The following is a 20529-nucleotide window of genomic DNA, read 5'->3' as shown; positions in this document are numbered from 1 at the left end:
TAACAACAAAACATACATCACCCACACACCAACCCCGGCATTACCTAAAATAAAAAACAAGAAACACAAATAAAAACATTAACATATCTAAACATAATAAAAACAAAAACATACATATATAGTTCAAAAACCATTCATCTTTTCTGACATTGTAGGTTGACCTCCTCAGCCCCCCTTACTGTGGTTCATCTTATACTCTCTTTGGCAATTTCATAATCATCATCTTAACATTGTTTCTTTCTATCTTAAACATGTTTATACCTTTTAAATTTTACACCAAAATTCTATAATTATCCTTTTCATTATAGATTACATATTTATCATCTATGACAACATCATACTCCTCTTTCCTTACATATTATATTTCTGCCTTAAACATACTTCTTCATTTAATTCATATTATAAAATTCTTTATCTACTTTTATACTATACTAAACTAAAAATTCTCTTCCTTACACCCACGCCCCTCTTCTAAGAACTCCCCATCTCAGTCAAAACCATATCTCTATTGTTAACCCTTCTAATCACGTCCCCTTTTACGGTCGGCAAGTCTATATAAACCAGGGGTCCCCAGACTTACCGGGCTTCGGGCCGGTGCCCGCCGTGCCGACCGCGCGACGGGCCAGAGGGCAGGGGAGTGTGCGCGCAGCGGGCCGGAGGGCGGGGGAGGGCGCGCCCGTGCGCATGCGCACACGCACACGGTCGGGGGAAAAATTGCTGAAAATCGCTTGTGCGCATGCGTATGGGCCTCCCCCGCCCCGGAAGTGCATCGAAAAATTTTTTGAAGATCGCCGCCGCACCGCGCGCTGTAAGAGCGGGCGGCGGCAGCGGGTGGCGGGGGTCGTCGCGGGCCGGATTGGGAGGCCAATTGGGCCGCATCCGGCCCGGGGGCCGTAGTCTGGGGACCCCTGATATAAACAGTCCTATTTTGATCCGGGTTACCCTATTACATAGCCAATTATAAACTACCTTTATCCCACCCCCTTCCTCACCTTTCTTTCTACCCTCATTCCTTTAACCTTCCCCTGCTGCCCTGCATCTTTATTCAATCCTGTAATTCTAAGCACCCCTTTTCTGTTTTCTTTTGTCATCTCGACTCCTTGGTCCGATGTCTTCATCTGTCGAGAGGAGATATTTTTCAGTTCATACTGGGTTTTCTCAGCTAGTTTTTCGTGCACAGATGGACTCTCACTCCTTCTGTACCACTCAATTTCTTCTATATGGACTGGGGTGCTCTCACCCTTCCCCAGTCCTTCTTGTTGAATTTTCTCCTCCAATTTTGACTGGACAGTTGGACTCTCACTCCTGCTGTTCAGTTCTTTCTGATCATCGCAATCTTTGATTTTTCTAATCTCCAGATTGCACTGTACCAAGTCATTTTTAATTTCCAATAGCTGTGCCAGCACAAACTATATAAAGTCAAACAGGTTTTGGCTATCTGGTTTCCTTCTCCAAGGACAGTCAGTGTTTGCAGAACAGGAAATGGTAGCCATAACTCATCCGAAATCAAAAGTCAAAAGTATTACTCCATTTTCTTTATTTTCTTCAAGATCCAATCCAATTCTCTTATAAATCCAGTCCTTATATTCAGTAGAGCTCGTGGCAATTCAGGAATTCAAAATCGAAAGTACTTTGCTTTAGAATGAATCACAATAGCCTTTCGCCAGCCGCTTAGAGGGCTCTCTTCCAAAGTAAGTTATGGCTAATTTTTCCCTTTTAGGCAGTTCTTAGCTTCTTAAATTCAAATGCAACTTTGGGCTCAGGACAATATTATTGCCTTTTCTGTCCCACAGTGGTCAGGGGCTGACTTCCTATTTTCCACCCCTTCCCGTGGCCCAATTTTTATTAATTTACCTGTTCAGTGTTGTTTTTTTCAGTACTCACGGTACAGTCCTTTTTAGTTCCAAATTTAGAAAGAGCCAATCGCTGTTGCTGGCAAGGTTGCAGCTTCGTGCCTCCGAGATAGCTTTGCTCCGCAACTGATGGAGAGGGGTCACGCTCCTGGCGTTGGCCGGTTCCATGCCCCCTAAACGCTCGATTATGGGTTTTTTGGGGGGTTGCTGTGCTGTAGCACTCCCCCCTTGCCTCGAAGGCACCCGTCCTCCTCAGCTGAGGAGAACAGCGCCTGCCATTGCCTCGCGATCGGGTGGAAGTCCGGTCAGTCGTACTTTCAGGCTTCCCATTTGGGCATCTGGATGGCCACTATCAATGTTTTTTTTCTGGGGGATCGCAAAGGTGCGCATACCCCTAAACATTTTGTGAATCTAGTTACAGGTAGGTAGCCGTGTTGGTCTGACGTAGTCGAAACAAAATTTGAAAAAATCCTTCCAGTAGCACCTTAGAGACCACTTCTTCAGATACACTGAAACAGATACAGAAACAGAAGTGTGCATGCACACGAAAACTCATACCAATGACAAACTTAGTTGGTCTCTAAGGTGCTACTGGAAGGAATTTTTTTTATTTTATTTTGTGAATTTGTTTGGCCTCATTGGGGGCAGTATTTCAATATGAGTAGGCAGGGCTGTTGTGCAAAGCTTCCTCCTGCCCCCCCCCCGTTTCCCAGAGTTGTCGACCTTTTTTAGGGAGGATGGCACTGCCAGCAGGACTAGAGAAGGCGGTCAGTGGCTGGAGGGCAGCTCCTCCAGTGGGGAAGAGGTGGAGGCTGGACGCAGTGTCTCCCAGCTCAGCTGGCTGCTTCATGCCGTGGTGGCCATGGAAGACGGAGGCTCCGGATGCAGTGCTGCTTTGGTGTGGCATGGCTGAGGTGGGTGAGGGCGGCGAGCTGATGCCGGGAGGTGCTGCGTCCAGCCTCCGCCTCTTCCCTGGCGCCCTCCAGAACTTGGTGCTGTGGCGCCACTAGCCTCTATGGGTAAGACGCCCCTGTGAGTAGGGAAATGAGAGTACCCCTAAACTTTTTTTTTTAGGGGGGGGGGAATCTCTGGCCGCTATGAGAACAGGATGCAGGACCAGATGGGTCATCGGTCTGATCCAGCAGGGCTCTTCTTTTCCAGGCATTCCTAGTGCCTCTACAGGAAGGAGAAATTGGTCAATCCAAACTGTTGCCACTTGCTACATTGCTTCCGTGTATTTCTGCAGTTGCATTGCAAAGTGGAGTGGATCTGGTAAGGTGATACACGTATATTGAGAGAGAGTGAATATCTCTTTTCATTTGACATATTCCTGCATAGGCAGGGTTATCTGCCAAGGATGCAATAATCTATGCAATAATCCAAGCCTAGTGTCTGCACCAGAGGTTTGGGAGTGTGCATTTGTGTGGAAAGCTTGCAGAGGGGAAATGAAGCATGGAAATTCGCGCCCCAGATCCATGTGAGTCATTGCCAGTGAGTTCTCTGCTGCTTTTAGTTGTTGCTTAATATTGCTGTCTTTAAGCAATAGCATCCAAAACAGGTAAGAGTAGCTGAAGGGCCCTGTTGATTCACATCTTTGCCCACATGGTTGAAACCCATAACAAGTTTTGCCGGTCTGGCCTGTGAGAGAGAGTATAAACACTTAAGAGATCCGAGTGCCCACACTCCAACATTTCTCCAATGAAAATAGGAACATCTAATTATACATCAGATGGCTTTTCCCACATTTGATCTCACTACATACATAGATGTCATATACACACCTACCTACATTGGTCCCCTTGAGGCAATTATATCACCTTCCACAGATAAATGGAATGAAACAAAATTTTATTTTATTTTTAAAGTTTTATTTATATTTTTTCATGATCACACAAATAAAGCAAAACATTGAATTAAACAACCCCCCCTTCCACGATTCCTTCTGAATACCCTTTAGACCACAGCGCCACCCACATAGAAATGCTTTGGATTGCAGTGTAAGGCTGCCCAGTCTTTACCGAGTCACCAAGGAGTAAGCTCCATTTAATATAGTGGGACTTCTGAGTAGACAGTGTAAGGCTCCATCTATATATATAAAAATGTAAAAATCGTGAAACTGCGTTTGACACTTTTCTCCGTAACCGCTTGACCGATCGTCCTGAAATTTTGACACAACGATCCAGGCCACTCCCAGAGCGTTGTTGGGGGCAAAAAAACCTCCAATCGCACACCTGCGCAGGTACAGACCTGCTTTTCCACCAACTAAAACAGCGCCCTCAAGTGGCGTAATATCCTCCTCCACCCCCTCCCTTCCTGTGAAATATAAGCCACACCCACAAACCAAATGACATCATCATCAACCAAGCAACTGAAATCAGCAAGGCAGCCATTATCACAGGTCGCAGCACGGCCTCTGTTTATGTAGGCCCCCACTAGGCCCGGGGGGTGGTGGATAACCCACAGCAACGCACTTGGGGGCACGGCAAGGGGTTTTTACTTTACAATTTAGCAAATAAATACCAACCTTCAAAACGTCATGAGATACGCTGGTCACGGAGGGGGGGGAGAAACAGAATAGATCATGGATCAGGACACGTGGGGCCAGTCACAGGGATTAGCCACAACAATGCAACACACCCACAAACCCCGCCTCCGCCACAAGATCCTGTAAAACAGGGGGACTCTGAGGCTCAGGGGGATCTGAAGGGGGTCTATTACCAGTCAACCCACAGTCAGGCCAGGGCCAAGGAATGGAGATACAGGGCGGAGGCCTCGGGTCACATTTAAATATTAGCCCAAGCCAAGGCCTCGCTTCTACTTTACAGCCTAAAGACTAGGCCTAGGCTCCATTTTACAGACTAGGCCTCAGCTCTATAACCCTTTAAATACTATCCCGAAAGCAGCCCTGGGTGGGAGGTGGGGGGGGGAGGAGGAGCCCAAATAGGTCATGGGCTGACGTAGGGTGGGGGAGCAACTGTCCAACAGCCACTAAAACAGCCATTCCACCCCAAGCCCAACCAAAGCCTGTCCTGGCGGCTGCATTAATAAACGCCTGACAGCATTAGGCAGTCGTTCATCATTTCTCCTAACACGCACTTGGGGGCACAGCGAGGGGTTTTCGCTTTATAATTTAGTGACCGTTGTGTCATATGCGAGGCTACGGCGGCCATTTTAAGTAAGGGCAGTCGTGCCTCTTTTAACCTAGGCTTTACCGTGTTTCTCCGAAAATAAGAAACTGTCTTATATTTATTATTCCTTAAAAAAAAAAAACCCACATTGGCTTATTTTCATGGGATGTCTTATTTTGTATTACGCTTCCAGCCTTGCCTCTTCCTTGGGGCCCTCGAGAACTGCGCCTATCACTATGTCTTGTTTTTGGGGTATGGCTTATATTGCGCAAATGCTTAAAAATCCTGCTATGGCTTATTTTATGGGTATGTCTTATTTTAGGAGAAACAACTGATTGTAAGCCTCTGTGTCTTTAAAAAAAACCCAACAACCATGCACTTTCTCTCCCCAGTTTAAGTCCTTGGATATTTCCAGTGGCCACTCCCCCCCCCATTTACATTCCCCTATCTTCCCCTTGCCACTTCCTGGGTTTTTTATGGAACTGAACAACTCAGGTACTTCAGAACGCGCCTTCTGCTGCCAGACCCTTGCAGGGCTAGACAGAGGCCTGGGCCAGGTAGATAAGATAATGTGGCCCTGTTTTTAACCCTTTTGTTACTTTTTCCATTTTACTGGTTGTGAATATGCAGACCGAGACCCCCTTTAGATTTGGAGGCCCGCACCAAGTGGCCCATATGACCCCCCTCCATCTGTCTGGGCCTGTCTGTTGCTATGGGGCTATGAGGCTTCGCTATTTGACACCCCCCCTCGGGATTTTTTAAGTAGTTCCCTGCCTCCCAGGGCACATCATCACCCACGATCCTTAATCTAAATATATAGAAATTCTCACGATGCGTGCACAGGGGCCAATGTATGGAGATACAGGGGGGAGGGGACAACAGAGGGCTCAGACAAAAGTAAATACTGGGAAATGGAACCCAGAAACTGACAGCTCCTTCTCCAAGGCTGGGGGCCAATGTAGGAAGATACCGGGGGTAGGGGCCAACACTCCCCAGGGACAACAGAGGGCTCAGACAGAAGTGCATGCTGGGAAATAAAACCCAGAACCTAACAGTTCCTTCTCCAAGGGTGGGGGCCAAGGTATGGAGATACATGGGGGAGGGCCAACACTCCCCAGGGACAACAGAGGAAAGGGTATCCTACCAAAACACAGGGATGAGCCGGGGTGGAGGGAGGAGGGGCAGGATACGTCATGGATCGGGACAGGGTGGGTGGGGATCACAGGAAAGAACCACAGCAACGCGTGGCCGGGTCAGCTAGTTTACAATAAAGGAATAAACACGTCACATGTTTCCTAAGAAATGGCTGGCAGTTGAAGCATTGCAATTAAATAATTTATAGTGGATTGGTGATATTTTCCTTTGAAATTGTAGGAAGGACTTTGTGTGCCTTAATTTGGCACAGGTATTTTATTTCCGTAATAATCATAAATCTATTCCTCCACACCCCCTTTCACTTTTAATAGTTCCCCGAGGCACACTGGTGGAGGAACATGCTGCGTCACCCGGGGTGGCAAATTGTCATGCACCAGGGGGAGGGGATCGCTCGTAGCGTGCATGTGTCGCTACGTAATGACACATGCATCGCTACGTAACAAAGCTGCGCGTACGTGATACATAGAGGGGGCTTGCGCCCTCCCCCAGCAACTTCAAAACAGAGCCTCCAGCCCCCCCCCAGTAGAAAGCCTTGCTCAGCGCGACAGGCAGGTGCCACCCTGGAGCTGGAGGGGGGGTGACAGTCAGTGTCCCCCTACTCCCAAGCCCAGCCGCCAGGTAAAAAGCCCGCATGGCGCGCCAAGCGGGCTTTTTACCAGGAGGCTGGAGGAGCTCGGCTTGGGAGTCACGGGGTGGGGTGCTGACTGTCACCCTCCCCCCCCAGAGTGGAACCTGGGGCAAACCACCCCTATCGCCCCCCCTTGCTACGCCCCTGCCGAGACATGGAGGGGGAGAAAAGGGAAAACCAGGACATTCTGGGATCAAATGAGAAGCTTCTGTAATTCCGGGACTGTCCTTGGAAAATTGGGACAATGACAATAATTCCATGGAATGGAACTGACTGGTTGCCCCTAGGTCAGTCTGGATGGGGAAGATTGGAAGAGGAGGAGGGATTGTGCTACAATAGTATCAATAGTAGAATGTATCCTTTATTGCCATACTTAAAGACCCAGGTTAAAGTTCTGGGGGCACATGAATCAAAGTCAGGTACATTTCCATTGGGGAAGAGGCATAGCCCATTAGTAGAGCATGTGCTTTGCATGTAAAATGTCCCAGTTTCAATCTCTGCCATCTCTAGGGAGGGCTGATAATGCCCCCTGTCTGAAACCCTGGAGAGCTTCTGCCAGTCAGTGTAAGCTAGATGGACTCAGCTAAGCTAGATGGACTCAGGATAGGACAGCTTCCTATGTTCCATCAGTGGGGATACCACCACCGAATAGATTATTTCTCCAGTCATCAGGCCATGACCCTCTGAAAGCAGCAGGGTCCGAGTCTCTAGAAACAAAAGGTTTTGTCTCAATGTAGCCCAGACGTTCCAGTTCTGATAATAGTTATCTGCATAATATTTGAGAAAAGAGGATGGGAGAGAAGTAGCTCCCCACAAGGTGTTCCCCCCCCCAAGTCTGTCTTTTATTTTCTCTTTTTTCAGAAATTTAACATGTGGAACAAAGCTCACCCTCTCATCAGAATATGCCCCTTTATTTATTTATTTATTTATTTCCCCCTGCATGTACAGATTTACGTGTGTGTGTGTGTGTGTGTGTGGATTGTATTGTGTAGCTTAAAAGTCATTCAGCACCAGGTTGGATAAAAATCGTCCCACCCCTCTCCCACACCCTGTCCTGTATTTTGCAAGAACAAAGAACCTTATCCTTAACACACCCTGCAAACAAATCAGAACAAATGCTCCGTAAACAGACCATCTGGAAGAACCCCAAGAACTGAAAACATGACCCCCATTCAGCTGGTCCCAGTCAACAATCTATCATCTGTGTGGATGCTTCTGAGTGGCTTGAAGTCTCCTCCTTGTTTATTTATAAATAATATTTATAAACCGCACCTTGCCCAAAATGTAATTTGAATCAGTGGCAGACCTGAATCTGGCATGTTGCAGTCATTTAATCTGTGGGTTTCCAGAACATGAGTACCACTTCCATCCTTTGAATATGTTATTATCTAACACCACTTCTTATTTGCCTGGATCAAGCTTCAGTTCATTCACCCAAATTGAGCTCATTACTGGTTCCAAACAGCTGCTCAGGACACCTGGATTAGATGAAAAGGAGAGAGGGACAGATCAGGAGGATGTGAACTGCATATGGAAAGCTCTCCCCTCTAATTCAATTCATGATGTCTCTTCTCTCACTTTTTTCTGGGTCAACATTGCAATCAGATGGGGAATCTCAGCCAGTCTTTCCTTCAAAGAACAGCAGATTATGATCTACTTTCCTCAGGCACTTGTTAAGCTTGTTTTTCCGCTAAACTCAAATTTTACGTCATGCTAGCTGTTCCTGCTAAAATATTTGCATACTCTGATGCGTCTCTGGGTCTTCTCATCAGACATCCTACTTTTCTCCTGGGATGAACAAGACAAGGCATCAGACTATTGGCTGGTGGTCTTATACATATTTTTGAGATAGATTGGAAGAGCTGGGGATACTTTGCATTAACTTTTCTGATCCAGAAAATGTTTTTGAAACATGCTTGCTCTGGGGGATTTTCTGGTTTTTTATTTGTAGGGTGAAAAGGAGGCGAGAAATAGATGATTAGCACTTTCCTGTGTGACCTGAAGACAAAAGCAGGTACTGTGTCCCATTTTACCTTTGTCTTGCTGTGCTAAATGTGTTAATTACTGTACACTCCTTGATGGTCTCTGTCCGCTGGTGGTGGCTGAAAAACATAAAAAATGTGCTTCGTTTAATGGTAGTAACATTTTAGGTAAAGGTAAAGGGGCCCCTGACCATCAGGTCCAGTCGTTTCCGACTCTGGGGTTGCGGCGCTCATCTCGCTCTATAGGCCAAGGGAGCCGGCGTTTGTCCGCAGACAGCTTCCGGGTCATGTGGCCAGCATGACAAAGCTGCTTCTGGCGAACCAGAGCAGCGCACGGAAACGCCGTTTACCTTCCCGCCGGAGCGGTCCCTATTTATCTACTTGCACTTGACATGCTTTCGAACTGCTAGGTGGGCAGGAGCCGGGACCAAGCAATGGCAGCTCACCCCGTTGCAGGGATTCGAACCGCTGACCTTCTGATCAGCAAGCCCTAGACTCTGTGGTTATTAACCCACAGCGCCACCTGGAAGCACATAAACCTGGATCTTTCAGAAGACATTAGGAGTTAGTTGAAGCTGTTTGGAGGATTTTATTTTTGGCTGATGACTTTTCTCTTTTCTGGTAATTGCTGTTTTTACTGATATTTTTTGTTAATTAATTAATTTTGCTTATGTCCTGCTACTATGCATTTATTATAGATTTGAGGTCTTTGTGTGTGTCTCATCTGCTTACTTATTTAGTATAAATGTGATCCTTTACAACCTCTATGCTACTGATTCTCAAACTTTGGGATTGTTGAAATATATACAAATATATACAACAAAAATTAATCTATCTGAGTCATGCCACTAGACCCAATTTTTAAAAGCAATGTGGACAGGGCTGTCTTAAGCATATCTGGCACCGTGGCGCCATGGTGTGAATATCCCTTCGGCGCCCCCCCCCGTGTTTCCCAGCGCAGCTGTCTGGCGGCCCGGTGCCCTGGCGCATTGCGCCACCCAGCCTTGCCTTAGGGCTGGCCCTGAATGTGGACTAAAGTTGCTTCTGCCCCCCCCCGCCCCAGATTAGGAGCTCTGAAGCTTAAGCTTCATTAGTTTCATAGAAGATCTACCTGTCCGTGTGTGAGTGTGTGTGTAGATAGATGATACTGTAGATAGATTATAGAAAAAAAATGTATTTCTATTATTTACTCCAACAAAATATATAAAAACACAGTAAAAGCTCAAACATTAAAAACTTCCCTGTACCAGTGGTTGCCTTCAGATGTCTTCTAAAAGTTATGTAATACTTTATCTCCTTCACATCTGATGGGACGGTGTTCCACAGGGTGGGTGCCACCACCGAGAAGGCCCTCTGCCTTTAGCTTCACTTCTCGCAGTGAGGGAACCACCAGAAGGCCCTTAGAGCTGTATCTCAGTGTCTGGGCTGAACAATGGGGGTGCAGATACACCTTCAGGTAAATGGGGCCAAGGCTGTTTAGGGCTTTAAAGGTCAGTACCAACATTTTGAATTGTGTTCAGAAATGTACATATGCTCCAGCATTTCTCTGATGAAAATAAGGACATCCCATTCCATAACAATAATTTTACTATTTATACCCCACACATCTTATTGGGTTGCCCCAGCACTCTGGGCAGCTTCCAACATATATAAAAACATAATAAAACATTAAAAATTAAAAACCTTCCCAACACAGGATTACCTTCAGACAGCTTGGGGGGGGGGTGGATAACTCCAGAGCCTCCAACATTTCTCCAGTGAAAATAGGGACATCCTAAAGAAAAGCGGGACATTCCAAGATCAAATCAGAAATCAGGATGGCTTCTCTAAATCAGGGACGTCCCTGGAAAATAGGGACACTTGGAGGGTCTGAATGTACTGGGAGCCAATGTAGATCCTTTAGGATTTTTGTTCTATGGTCCTGGCAGCTGCTCCCAGTCACCAGTCTAGCTGCTGCATTCTGGATTGTAGCTTCCAAGCCGCCTTCAAAGGTAGCCCCACATAGAGCACATTGCAGTAGTTCGATAACCAGAGCATGTACCACTCTGGTGAGGCATGGTGCAGGCAGGTAGGGTCTCAGCCATTGTACCAGGGTAGACAGCTACCCTGGACACAGAATAAACCTGAGCTTCCATGGACAGCTACATGGGTGTAACTAAGGGGGTGCAGGGGGCAGCCACTCCCTCAGATCAAGTAAAACAATCCAACTGACCAATCACGTCCCCCTTAACTAATTCCTGTCTCCCCAACAAAAATCCTGGCTACACCCATGGACAGCTAAGTCCAGAAGGACCCAAGGCTGTGCACAGTTATCCCATTCAGGACCGGGGAGTCCCCCACACCTACCCATCCCATGTCCCCCAGAAACAGTCCCACCATCCATCCTCCAACTGCATCCAGTCATTCACACATGATGTTCACTGCCCTCACTGGTTCCGATTTAAACGAGAGGTAGAGCTGGGTACCATCCACATATTGGTAAATACCCAGTCCAAACCCCTGATGTGGTTTCCCTCAGTGGTTTCATATAGATGTTGAAAAGCTTGGGAGAGAGGACGGAGCCCTGAGGCACCCCACTAGTGAGTGCCCAGGGGTCCAAACACTCACCCCCCAACACCACTTTCTAGACATGGCCCAGAACGAAGGAGCCTAGGTTGATGGTATCAAAAGGTGCTGAGATCCAGCAGAACTGGGAAACAGCTTCCACCTTTGTCCCTAGCCTGCTGGAGATAATTGACTAGGCGGTTTCAGTCCCATGATGGGGCCTGAATACTGATTGGAAGGGATCCAAATGGTCCACATCCCTCAGATGTGCCTGGAGTTGTTCTGTGACCATCTGCTCAGTCACCTTGCCCAGAAATGGAAGATTTGAGACTGAGCAATAATTGGCCATAATGGCCAGGTCCAAATCGGGGCGGAAGAAGGGGGGCGATGGAGTCGTACCGCCCAGGGTGTCTTCGCTGAGGGGGGGGTGACATTTGGCACGCCGCCCAACCACGACTCCCAAGCCTACCCTGAGCCGTTGGGGGAAGGGGGCAGCTGCGCCACTTTGCCAGCGGCATTCCCTCCTTCCCCCTTTGTTTTGACACCTTGAGGGAGGCTTGGGAGTTGCGGTGGGCGGTGCGCCGAATGGGTGCCTTGCTCTGCCCCTGGATGCAGGGCATGCGTGCCGCTCCATGCACCCGAGCGGCTATCCTGCGCCTGGGAGGGCACCCTCAGCACCCCGCCCCTTTCGGGAGTGTGCCCGCCCTGGGCAGCGTGGGCATATGGTCCACCACTGGTCCAAATAGGGTTTTTAAAGGAGGAGTTTAATTATATAATTTGTGTGTGCATGCTATAATATATACAATAATATAGTTAAACTTTATGAAAAGTATAAAAGTCATAAATTGCAGAACAAATTACCAATGCTGAAACAAATTACTTCCCTAAAAATGTTAGATTAAAGCTCTCTTGCTGGTTTTTTTTAAGGAAGACTCACACCTGTACTATGGAATAGCAGGGCACAGTGAGCCATTGACACAATTGCACCTGAGTGCATTCTATGGTTCTGTGGAGTTCTGGCAGCTCTCTTGTTTATTGGGGAGCTCCAGGCAAGGATAAAGGCTAGGAAACAGCTGGAGTGCAAGGGGTACAATATCTGTTATAGGAGTGAGTGCCCAAACATATGTAAGACCATATGATTGTGCCTGCTATGGTGACAAAGAAGGCCTACTTTGCTGCTTTCATGAAATCCTCAAGTAACTGTCCAGTAGAGCCTTTCCCTATAGCACGAGGTTTGCTTTCATCTACTCCAGTGAACCCTGCTTTGGAGCCCTTGGAAGCCTGCTGAGACACTTTTCCAAGAAGGGCGGGGGTGGGGTGGGGTGGGGTGGAGAGAGAGGTAGTTATAATTATAATTATAATTATTATTTATACCCCGCCCATCTGGCTGGGTTTCCCCAGCCACTCTGGACAGCTTCCAACCGAATATTAAAAACAATACAGCATCAAACATTAAAAACCTCCCTATACAGGGCCACCTTCAGTTGTCTTTTAAAAGTAAAATAGTTTCTTATTGCCTTGACATATGCTGGTACCTCTAGTTACAAACTTAATTCGTTCTGGAGGTCCATTCTTAACCTGAAACTGTTCTTAACTAGAGGCACGCTTTCATTAATGGGGCCTCTTGCTGCTGCTGCGCCACTGGCACACGATTTCCGTTCTCATCCTGGGGCAAAGTTCTCAACTCGAGGTAACTCTTCCAGGTTAGTGGAGTTTGTAACCTGAGGCATATGTAACCCGAGGTACCACTGTAATGCCCTTCATCAAAAGACCACAGGGCGGTTTACATTACAACATAGCTTTCCAAGCTCCCCACCGCCTGCGATGGGCCACTTGAAAACTGCTGGGGGTCTTGGCAGACCACCTAATTGTTTTCTGCCTGCTGTAGCAATGTGCTGCACTAGATGTTGTATACTTTTACATTTTATTTTTATTGCTTGCTTAATGTATAGAGCATTTTTTTGGAATACAGTTTGAGTCCACCTTGTCAGGAAACAGCACCAACACGGCTTTGTCATGTGCACCCAGTAATGCACTGATATAGCAGGCATGTGTAGAACCCTTCCCAGCCCAAGGGCCACACTTCCTACTGAGCCACTTGCCAGTGGTGGGGGCCACATGCCAGTGGTGGGCAGAGCCAGAAGCAAAAGCAGGTGGAGCAATTGATGTAAATGTTGCCTTTGTATAACAGGCTAACATCTTCACACTCACCCATTCCTCTCCACTCAGTCTAGTAAGAGGCATTGCCGGAGTTTCCAGCACACATTTGAGCCTGGCAAAGACATTCAACAACACTGTGAACGTCTCCCCTGTGTGTGGCAGGGGAGTGGGTGTGAAATGATGATAATCTTTTCTTTCCCCAGGGAATGTATATTATATTCAGACAGTGTTAACCAAAGCACTGGAGTGGCATTCTTTGGTTGTGTGACCTTAGGAGAAAACACCACACAAGTGGTCTTTTGGCCCGAGCCATGTACTTTGCCCACAAAGTTCAAAACATTTTGTTATACATCCACTTAGTATGTTGCTGTTTTATTTGCTGCTCCATATGGCCAGGCTGCTCCTGGGTTATTGCCAACACAGTCTATGTTGAAAGGAAAGGGAAAGTGCAGGTTTCAGCTGTCTTTATCAGACTTGTGCTTTTTTATTTTGCTACATCCAGGTCTCTCTCTGTCCTGGTTTCACTTGGGAAGCTCTGACCTTCAGCTAGCACCTGCCTGACAGTCATGTTGATAAGGGATGTTTGCAGGTATTTGGCACAGACTTGCCTGTCCTCTTGAGAGCAGGGCTCCATAACAGATACAGAGTCTTCAAGAAGGTCAGCTGGGAAAGGCAGCTCCAGACAGGAAGGCAAAAGCTTCCCCTCCAGGTTGGGCAGAATCCTGGGGAATATGTGGTACAGCAGGCAGCTGTAGCCGGACCGGACATGATCATCATGTCCCCACTGTGCATGAACATGGATACAGGGGCTTCATCTCATTTCAGCCCCCCTACCAAAAATATGGGTGGCTGTCCAAAACTGAATGATAGAAGTGGCTGAAAACAGTCCAATTTGGACTCATCCACATGAATCCCCAGAGATGAATCAAAGTGATGGTAGTTCAGGATCCCTGCTTCCCCATGGAAATGTGGAAAACCACAAGCTTTAGCCGCTTGCTCTGAGAGGAAAGCCAAGTCAGGTGGAAAGGGGGTGTAGTGGGTTGGCTAAATATTTATTTGTATTCCAGTTATAATGGTAACCCAAAATCACCCAGCAGAGCTTTTCCAGTAAAGTTTTTGAGGTCCATTTGCTGGAACTTTTGTTTCGCAACTGATGCTGACTCTTCTTCCCCCACAGATCAGTGGTCTCCGTAGAAGACAAGCGCATATCCAAATTGCATGCATTAGGCTTCTGGGTGTACATCTTCAGGCACTGCTTCACCCAGTGATGCTGGCAGCCTGGAATGAAGGGATCTGGGATAAATATAAACCCTGGATAGTTATTGAGACCATAGGCTTTCCATTGGCTAACTGGGCACAGTCTTGCTCTGTAAGATTTGTGTTCACTTACTGAGGAAAATCTCAGGGGAGAGCTGACAATCTGAGGAGCTAGTCAAGAATTCCACACCTCAGTGCACCTTTTATGGGTGTCTGGCCTACCCCCCCTTAAAAAAAACTCACCCCCAGCTCTGCCACAAGAGAAGCTTTCCCAACTGCATCCATCTGGCATTGCTGCTCAGCAGCAAAAAAAAAAAAAAAAAAAAACAGATGGTGAGAATCTTAAGGGAGAACAGAGAGGCTTGGAGGTCTGCATTCAGCCTCTGGGCTTCAGGTTCTCCACCCCTGCTATAGAGCTTTAGAAGTTATTTTTTAAATACTGAGCTCAATTCATATACACCTAGTTATGCAGACGATGCAGCATATATTCTTGTTCCATATGTGACACTGTATTTGAAGAATGCATGTTTTGACATACACATATTTAAGAATTGGCAATATATTTATTTACTATCAGATTGTTTGATGCCTTTTGTCGTAGTATGAAATTAAATGGAGCTGTGTCAATAACCACAAACAGATCTCCCTGCCTCACCTTTGTGAATTAGTTATATTTGCAGTGAATTATTCATATTTGCATATTTCTCTCTGTTCTGGTCTTTTGTATAGAAAAAAAATTTCCATCACAATAATTAAGTATTAAAGCTTTACTTCAGAAACCTGATTTAAATGTTACGAGAACAGTAATTGATACATTGTCTCACTTATACATTTCCCTCCTTTCATATACTGGTCCCAGTGTATAAGGCTCTAGAACATCTCAAACCAGGTTTTCCAGCTAAAAATAAAGGAGCTTTGTCCCGCTTTGTTTCCTGCTTGCTTGCATCTTCGGCAACACCCAGAGAAGATCTGTGCCAGCTTGCAACAGCTCTATGACTCTGAATGGGCTACTTCATAAACCTAAACAAACATTATGAAATTCTATCCAAATATCCATGACTCAGTCCCAATTCTAGCCCACGGCATATATTGCAACAGAAAAATACAAGCTTTCATCATGTGTTCATAGATTTTTCACAGTAACTTAAAATACAATGCAATTACTATTTTATGTAACACGGTAAATATCTTCAACAACCTTCTCTCTGTTGCAGGCTCAGCAGTGGAACAGATGCTGGTGTGGATCTCAAGCTGGAGATCATGTTCCATTTTCGAAGAAGAACTTTTTTAGCTACAGTGGTATGTCTGGTGGCTCTTGCCTCTATGCTGACACTTTCCTACTACCGGATACGGAAATACTCTTTACTACCAAAACTTGTTGCACAGAAAGGAAAAGACCTCTGCAAAGGATGGGTCACCAATAACTCAATCTCTGCTTTGAGTGACAACAGATCTTTTATCATCACTCCATACTTTGATGACAGGGTGGAAAAGCAGACTCGAGTGATTGGAATTGTACATCACAAGGAAGTGAAGGACCACTATTGCTGGTTCTGTTGCCCAGCTGATGATGTGGCCTTTATCTCTAAGGCTGCAATAGATATCCACTTGGATCGTTTTGGATTTCCCTATGTGGTTGCAGACTTGATTTGTTTGGAACCCTCACACTGTGAGCCTCGTTACATGGCATTGCAGTCATCTGGTGAAGGATCTGACAGTGGCATGTCACCACAGTTTGAAATAAAAAATCGCCAGCGACAGAGCACTCTGGTGGACTTCACAGTGTGCATCTCCACCATGTTTGGAGACTATAACAATGTCCTCCAGTTCGTGCAGAGCATTGAAATGTATAAACTCCTTGGAATGCAGAAGGTGGTGATCTATAAGAACAGCTGCAGCCAGTTGATGGAGAAAGTCCTTCAATTCTATGTGGTGGAAGGGACCGTGGAGGTGGTGCCCTGGCCAATCACATCCTACCTGAGTGTTTCTAATAAATGGCATTTCACGGACGACGGGACCGAAATTGGCTACTATGGACAAATCGCTGCTCTGAATGACTGTGTCTACCGGAATATGTACAGGAGCAGGTACGTTCTGCTGAATGACATTGATGAAATTATTCTTCCCATTCAACATTTGGATTGGAAAACCTTGATGCAAAAACTTGAGAAACAAAATCCGGAGATTGGTATCTTCCTCTTTGAGAACCACATTTTCCCAAATAATGTCTTCACCTTCCCCCCTGATCATGTTCCACATTCTTGGAATATGGTACCTGGAGTCAACATCCTGCAGCATGTCCTCCGAGAACCAGACAGGAAAGAGGTCATAAACCCAAGGAAAATGATTGTTGATCCGAGGAAAGTGGTTCAGACGTCTGTTCACTCTGTCCTTCAGGGGATCGGAGGCAGTGTGGAAGTCCCTGCTGATGTTGCAATTGTCTTCCACTGTCGGTCTCCTTTTCAACCGGATTTGCCCAGGGAATCCCTGATCAAGGACACAACACTCTGGAGATATAACACGTCACTAATAGACAGAGTTAACAAAGTGCTACAGAATATACTATTAGAAGTGGTGAAGTAGTAAACACAGGAAACATTACTGATATTTCTCTTTGGAGGCTCATCCAAAAAGATATTTGGGAGCAAGTTGTACAGGATGAATTTCCAATGCATGTTCAAGAGAGGATTATCATGAATTAAAAAAGAACATGTTTGCTCTTGACTTTCTTTAGAATGTGACTCATGGAGCTACAGAAAAAGTGATGGCATAATTTGTCATGCATTGCAAAAGTGCACTAGATATGGGAAATGATGGGTCAGAGACCCAGTGGTCCGATTTGTGTCAGCATCCCATCTATAATTGCAGCAAGATTCTTCTGAGGTCATGGACCAAAGTCAAGAGTATCCATCAAGGGCAACATCCTTTTTGCACTGCGATCCTAGCAACAATTGTAAGGATTAGGGTTATATTCACTGTTAGTTCTCCTCAGAATAGACCCATTGTAATGAATGAACATGACTAAGTGAGGTCCATTAATTTTAATGGGTCTCCTCCAAGTGCAACTTAGTTGAATACAACCCATCCTTGATTAAGGATCTGTTTAACTGTGTGTAGTCTGTATATAAATATATCCGATATAGATATAAATATCAGTGTCATATGTGCATATCATATGAATGCTTTTGTTCAAAATTCCGGCCGATCGTGCCCTTTTCTAGGTTATTCCATTATGTCCATCTTCCCAGTATTCCATGGTCCATAAATACACAGTCCTTGTGGTTCCCCCAACTGAGCTGCTATCTCCCATGTGTGAAAATCTTGGCCACATAAGAAATGACATGCACAGGCTGAATTATGGAAATAGAAAGAACAAAACATCTAACACACAAAGAAATAGGTGATGCTCACTCTCTACCACTTAGAGGAGTTCTACAATCAGGATAATACATAGTTGTAGAAAAATTGTCACCTGCAAATTGAGCAGATTTGCAGGTTTGATATTATATTAATTACACAATTAATTCCAGTTTGACCTGTTAAGGAAGCAGCATGATACTATTCTGGAACCTTGTGTCAAGACCTACTGAGCATCTTAATCAGTTGCTCCCCTATTTTTGTAGGCATTGGCAACACCTCCACACCCCCTGCCATGCAAATCCTTTAAACTACTGGGGGCTAGAAACATATTTATTCTCAAACAAACAACAGTAGAGATTCAGAGGCAGCTGCTTTCCGGACCCAGTAATGTGGTTCTGTTCTACCACAGACTTCCTCAGCTCAACATTACACACTGTATCCAGCTGTTTTCTAGTCATAGTAGACCCATGGAAATGAATGCATATTTATGACCTTCAGTTTCAGTTTCCCCTTGAAACCTTGCATAGGGCAAGAGTAGGGACATGCGCACGGCATGGAGAGTTCACGAGGCCGCATTGTGCCCCCCCACCCGCGCAGGGTCCACCGGTGGCAGCCAGCCAACGTGCCCTTGGCATGTGAATCCCCCCCAATGAGGGGGCTGGGTGTGTGGAGTGAGGCCAGGTCAGGCTTCGTGGCCCAGAGTCTCCCCATGACAGGTGGGGTGGGGGTACAGGGATCCCTGTTTTGCACCCCTTCAAAATCATGCACCTGAGGCTATGGCTTCCCTACACACACACCCCACTTTGCCCCTGCTTCCAGCCTTCTCCAACCTGATGCCCTCCAGATGTTTTTTTTTTTTTGCCACAGGTCCCTCAGCCAGCCCCAAGCCACATTTTAACTGGAGTCTGCCTTTTTGTAATGCAGTTGATTAAAATACAATCCTACTTGTGTCTATTTGAAAATAAGAGCCATTGTGTTCAAGGTGGCTTACTGTCTAGCAAGTCTTTTAGGGATTGTGTTCCCACTCATATACTGGTAGATACTGTACCTTCCATTCCATCCATCCTAAGTATTGATGATTTCTTTTAAATTTCCTGTTAGCTAGAGAAGTGAGAACTTCAGGATGAAGATTAGAGCCAATCAATGTGGCAATTTTTTTGCAGTTGCTGCAAGAAATAAGAAAATCAAGAGAGGATTTCCTAAAGCTGAATGCAGTTCAGTGGACTCTCTGAATTGCATACCATAAAACTACGTTGTTTGGCTTTTGAATTCTGCTTTTGAGGTGCATGGTTGACCTATTTTAGCAATCTTAACATCATTAAGGTGGGACTGACATCTTATTTGGTACCATAGAGTTGGAGGGGGTCTTGTTTGATGCAAGAAATGATGGCTATGCTCTGCCTGCACAGTCTGAAGCAGCAATACTTCTAAATACCAGTTGCTGGAAACCATAGGGCAGGAGAGTGCTCTTGTGTTTGAATCCTGCTTGTGGGTTTCCTACAGGCATCTGGTTGGCCACTGTGAGAACTGGATGCTGGACTAGATGGGCCACTGCCCTGATCCAGGAAGCTCTTCTTCAGTTATTAAGTTATGAAGGGAGACCTCAAACTCAGGGATCACATAACTCAGGGTTCCCCAGCAGCCTGTTGGCACAATTGGAAAGTTTTCTGTGGGTGGCAATCACAAATCGGTGTTATGGGGTGTATGGCATAACACAAAATGGCTGCTGTGGGGTATTATTATTTATTCATTATTACTATTATGGTATGTTATTGCCATAAAAAGTTACTAATGTACAGTAAGTGTGCCTGATTCCATTTCTCTTTATACTGTGACAGTGAGTTCCACAGTTAAACCCCTAGATTAAATGGAAAGTACTTAATAATGTGGCTTGTTTGCGATTAAACATAAGCCTGTTTTCAACCTATCATGAATGCTCTCTTGTACCATGACACCCAAGAACAGGTTTTTTTTTCTTTATTGTGTCACTTCTGAAGGTTGTTAATGTGATGTGCAAAACAAGAGAGGAATGTTTTAAAAAATAATTGTAATTTCTAATCCTGTGGTGGAACAGCTTTATTTGGACATGCAATGGTTGTCTCAGGGACTGGGGAAACTCTGGCGCGCCAGATGTTGTTGTTAAACTCCCATCAGCCTGGAATGATGGAAGTCATAGCTTAAAACATTCCCCAGGCCACACCTTTACAGCGCAAGTGCTTTCGCATGGTTGAAATGTCCTTAAGCACCTGCTAATACTATCTGGATGGAAGATGGATATGTCTGTGCGCGTGCGCAAGTGCGCAGAAAACAGCCTACTGTACTAAAGGTGACAGCTGCATTTGTTTCTCTCCATGTTTTTATCACTGGCTCTGCTCACCACTGGCATGTACCCCTTAGAAGGTTGCCCAGAAGATAATGCAGCCCTCAAGCTGAAAAGGGTTCCTCTCACCTGTGGCCTAAAC

General features: G+C 45.8%; 1 protein-coding gene and 1 pseudogene across 6 annotated transcripts; one reads left to right on the top strand and one right to left on the bottom strand.

Moving 5' to 3' along the window:
- Positions 1–1615: 1615 nt before the first annotated feature.
- Positions 1616–20078, top strand: LOC118084095 (uncharacterized). Of its 6 annotated transcripts, XM_035113388.2 has the most exons (4): positions 1647–1691; positions 3015–3125; positions 8716–8778; positions 15922–20078. In XM_035113388.2, the coding sequence occupies exon 4, from the start codon at positions 15968–15970 to the stop codon at positions 17288–17290; it is 1323 nt and encodes a 440-aa protein (XP_034969279.1). In that variant the 5' UTR covers positions 1647–1691; positions 3015–3125; positions 8716–8778; positions 15922–15967; the 3' UTR covers positions 17291–20078. The 6 variants fall into 6 exon arrangements, with proteins under 6 accessions (XP_034969281.1, XP_034969279.1, XP_034969282.1 ...); XM_035113391.2 differs by lacking the exon at positions 8716–8778; XM_035113389.2 differs by lacking the exon at positions 3015–3125 and having other exon boundaries at positions 1649–1691.
- Positions 13751–15969, bottom strand: LOC118084274 (nucleic acid dioxygenase ALKBH1-like; annotated as a pseudogene).
- Positions 20079–20529: the final 451 nt, after the last annotated feature.

Source organism: Zootoca vivipara, chromosome Z (assembly GCF_963506605.1).
Source record: "Zootoca vivipara chromosome Z, rZooViv1.1, whole genome shotgun sequence".
Taxonomy (NCBI): domain Eukaryota; kingdom Metazoa; phylum Chordata; class Lepidosauria; order Squamata; family Lacertidae; genus Zootoca; species Zootoca vivipara.
Note: the sequence above shows the minus strand (reverse complement) of the source record. Positions and strands in the feature narration are given on the sequence as shown.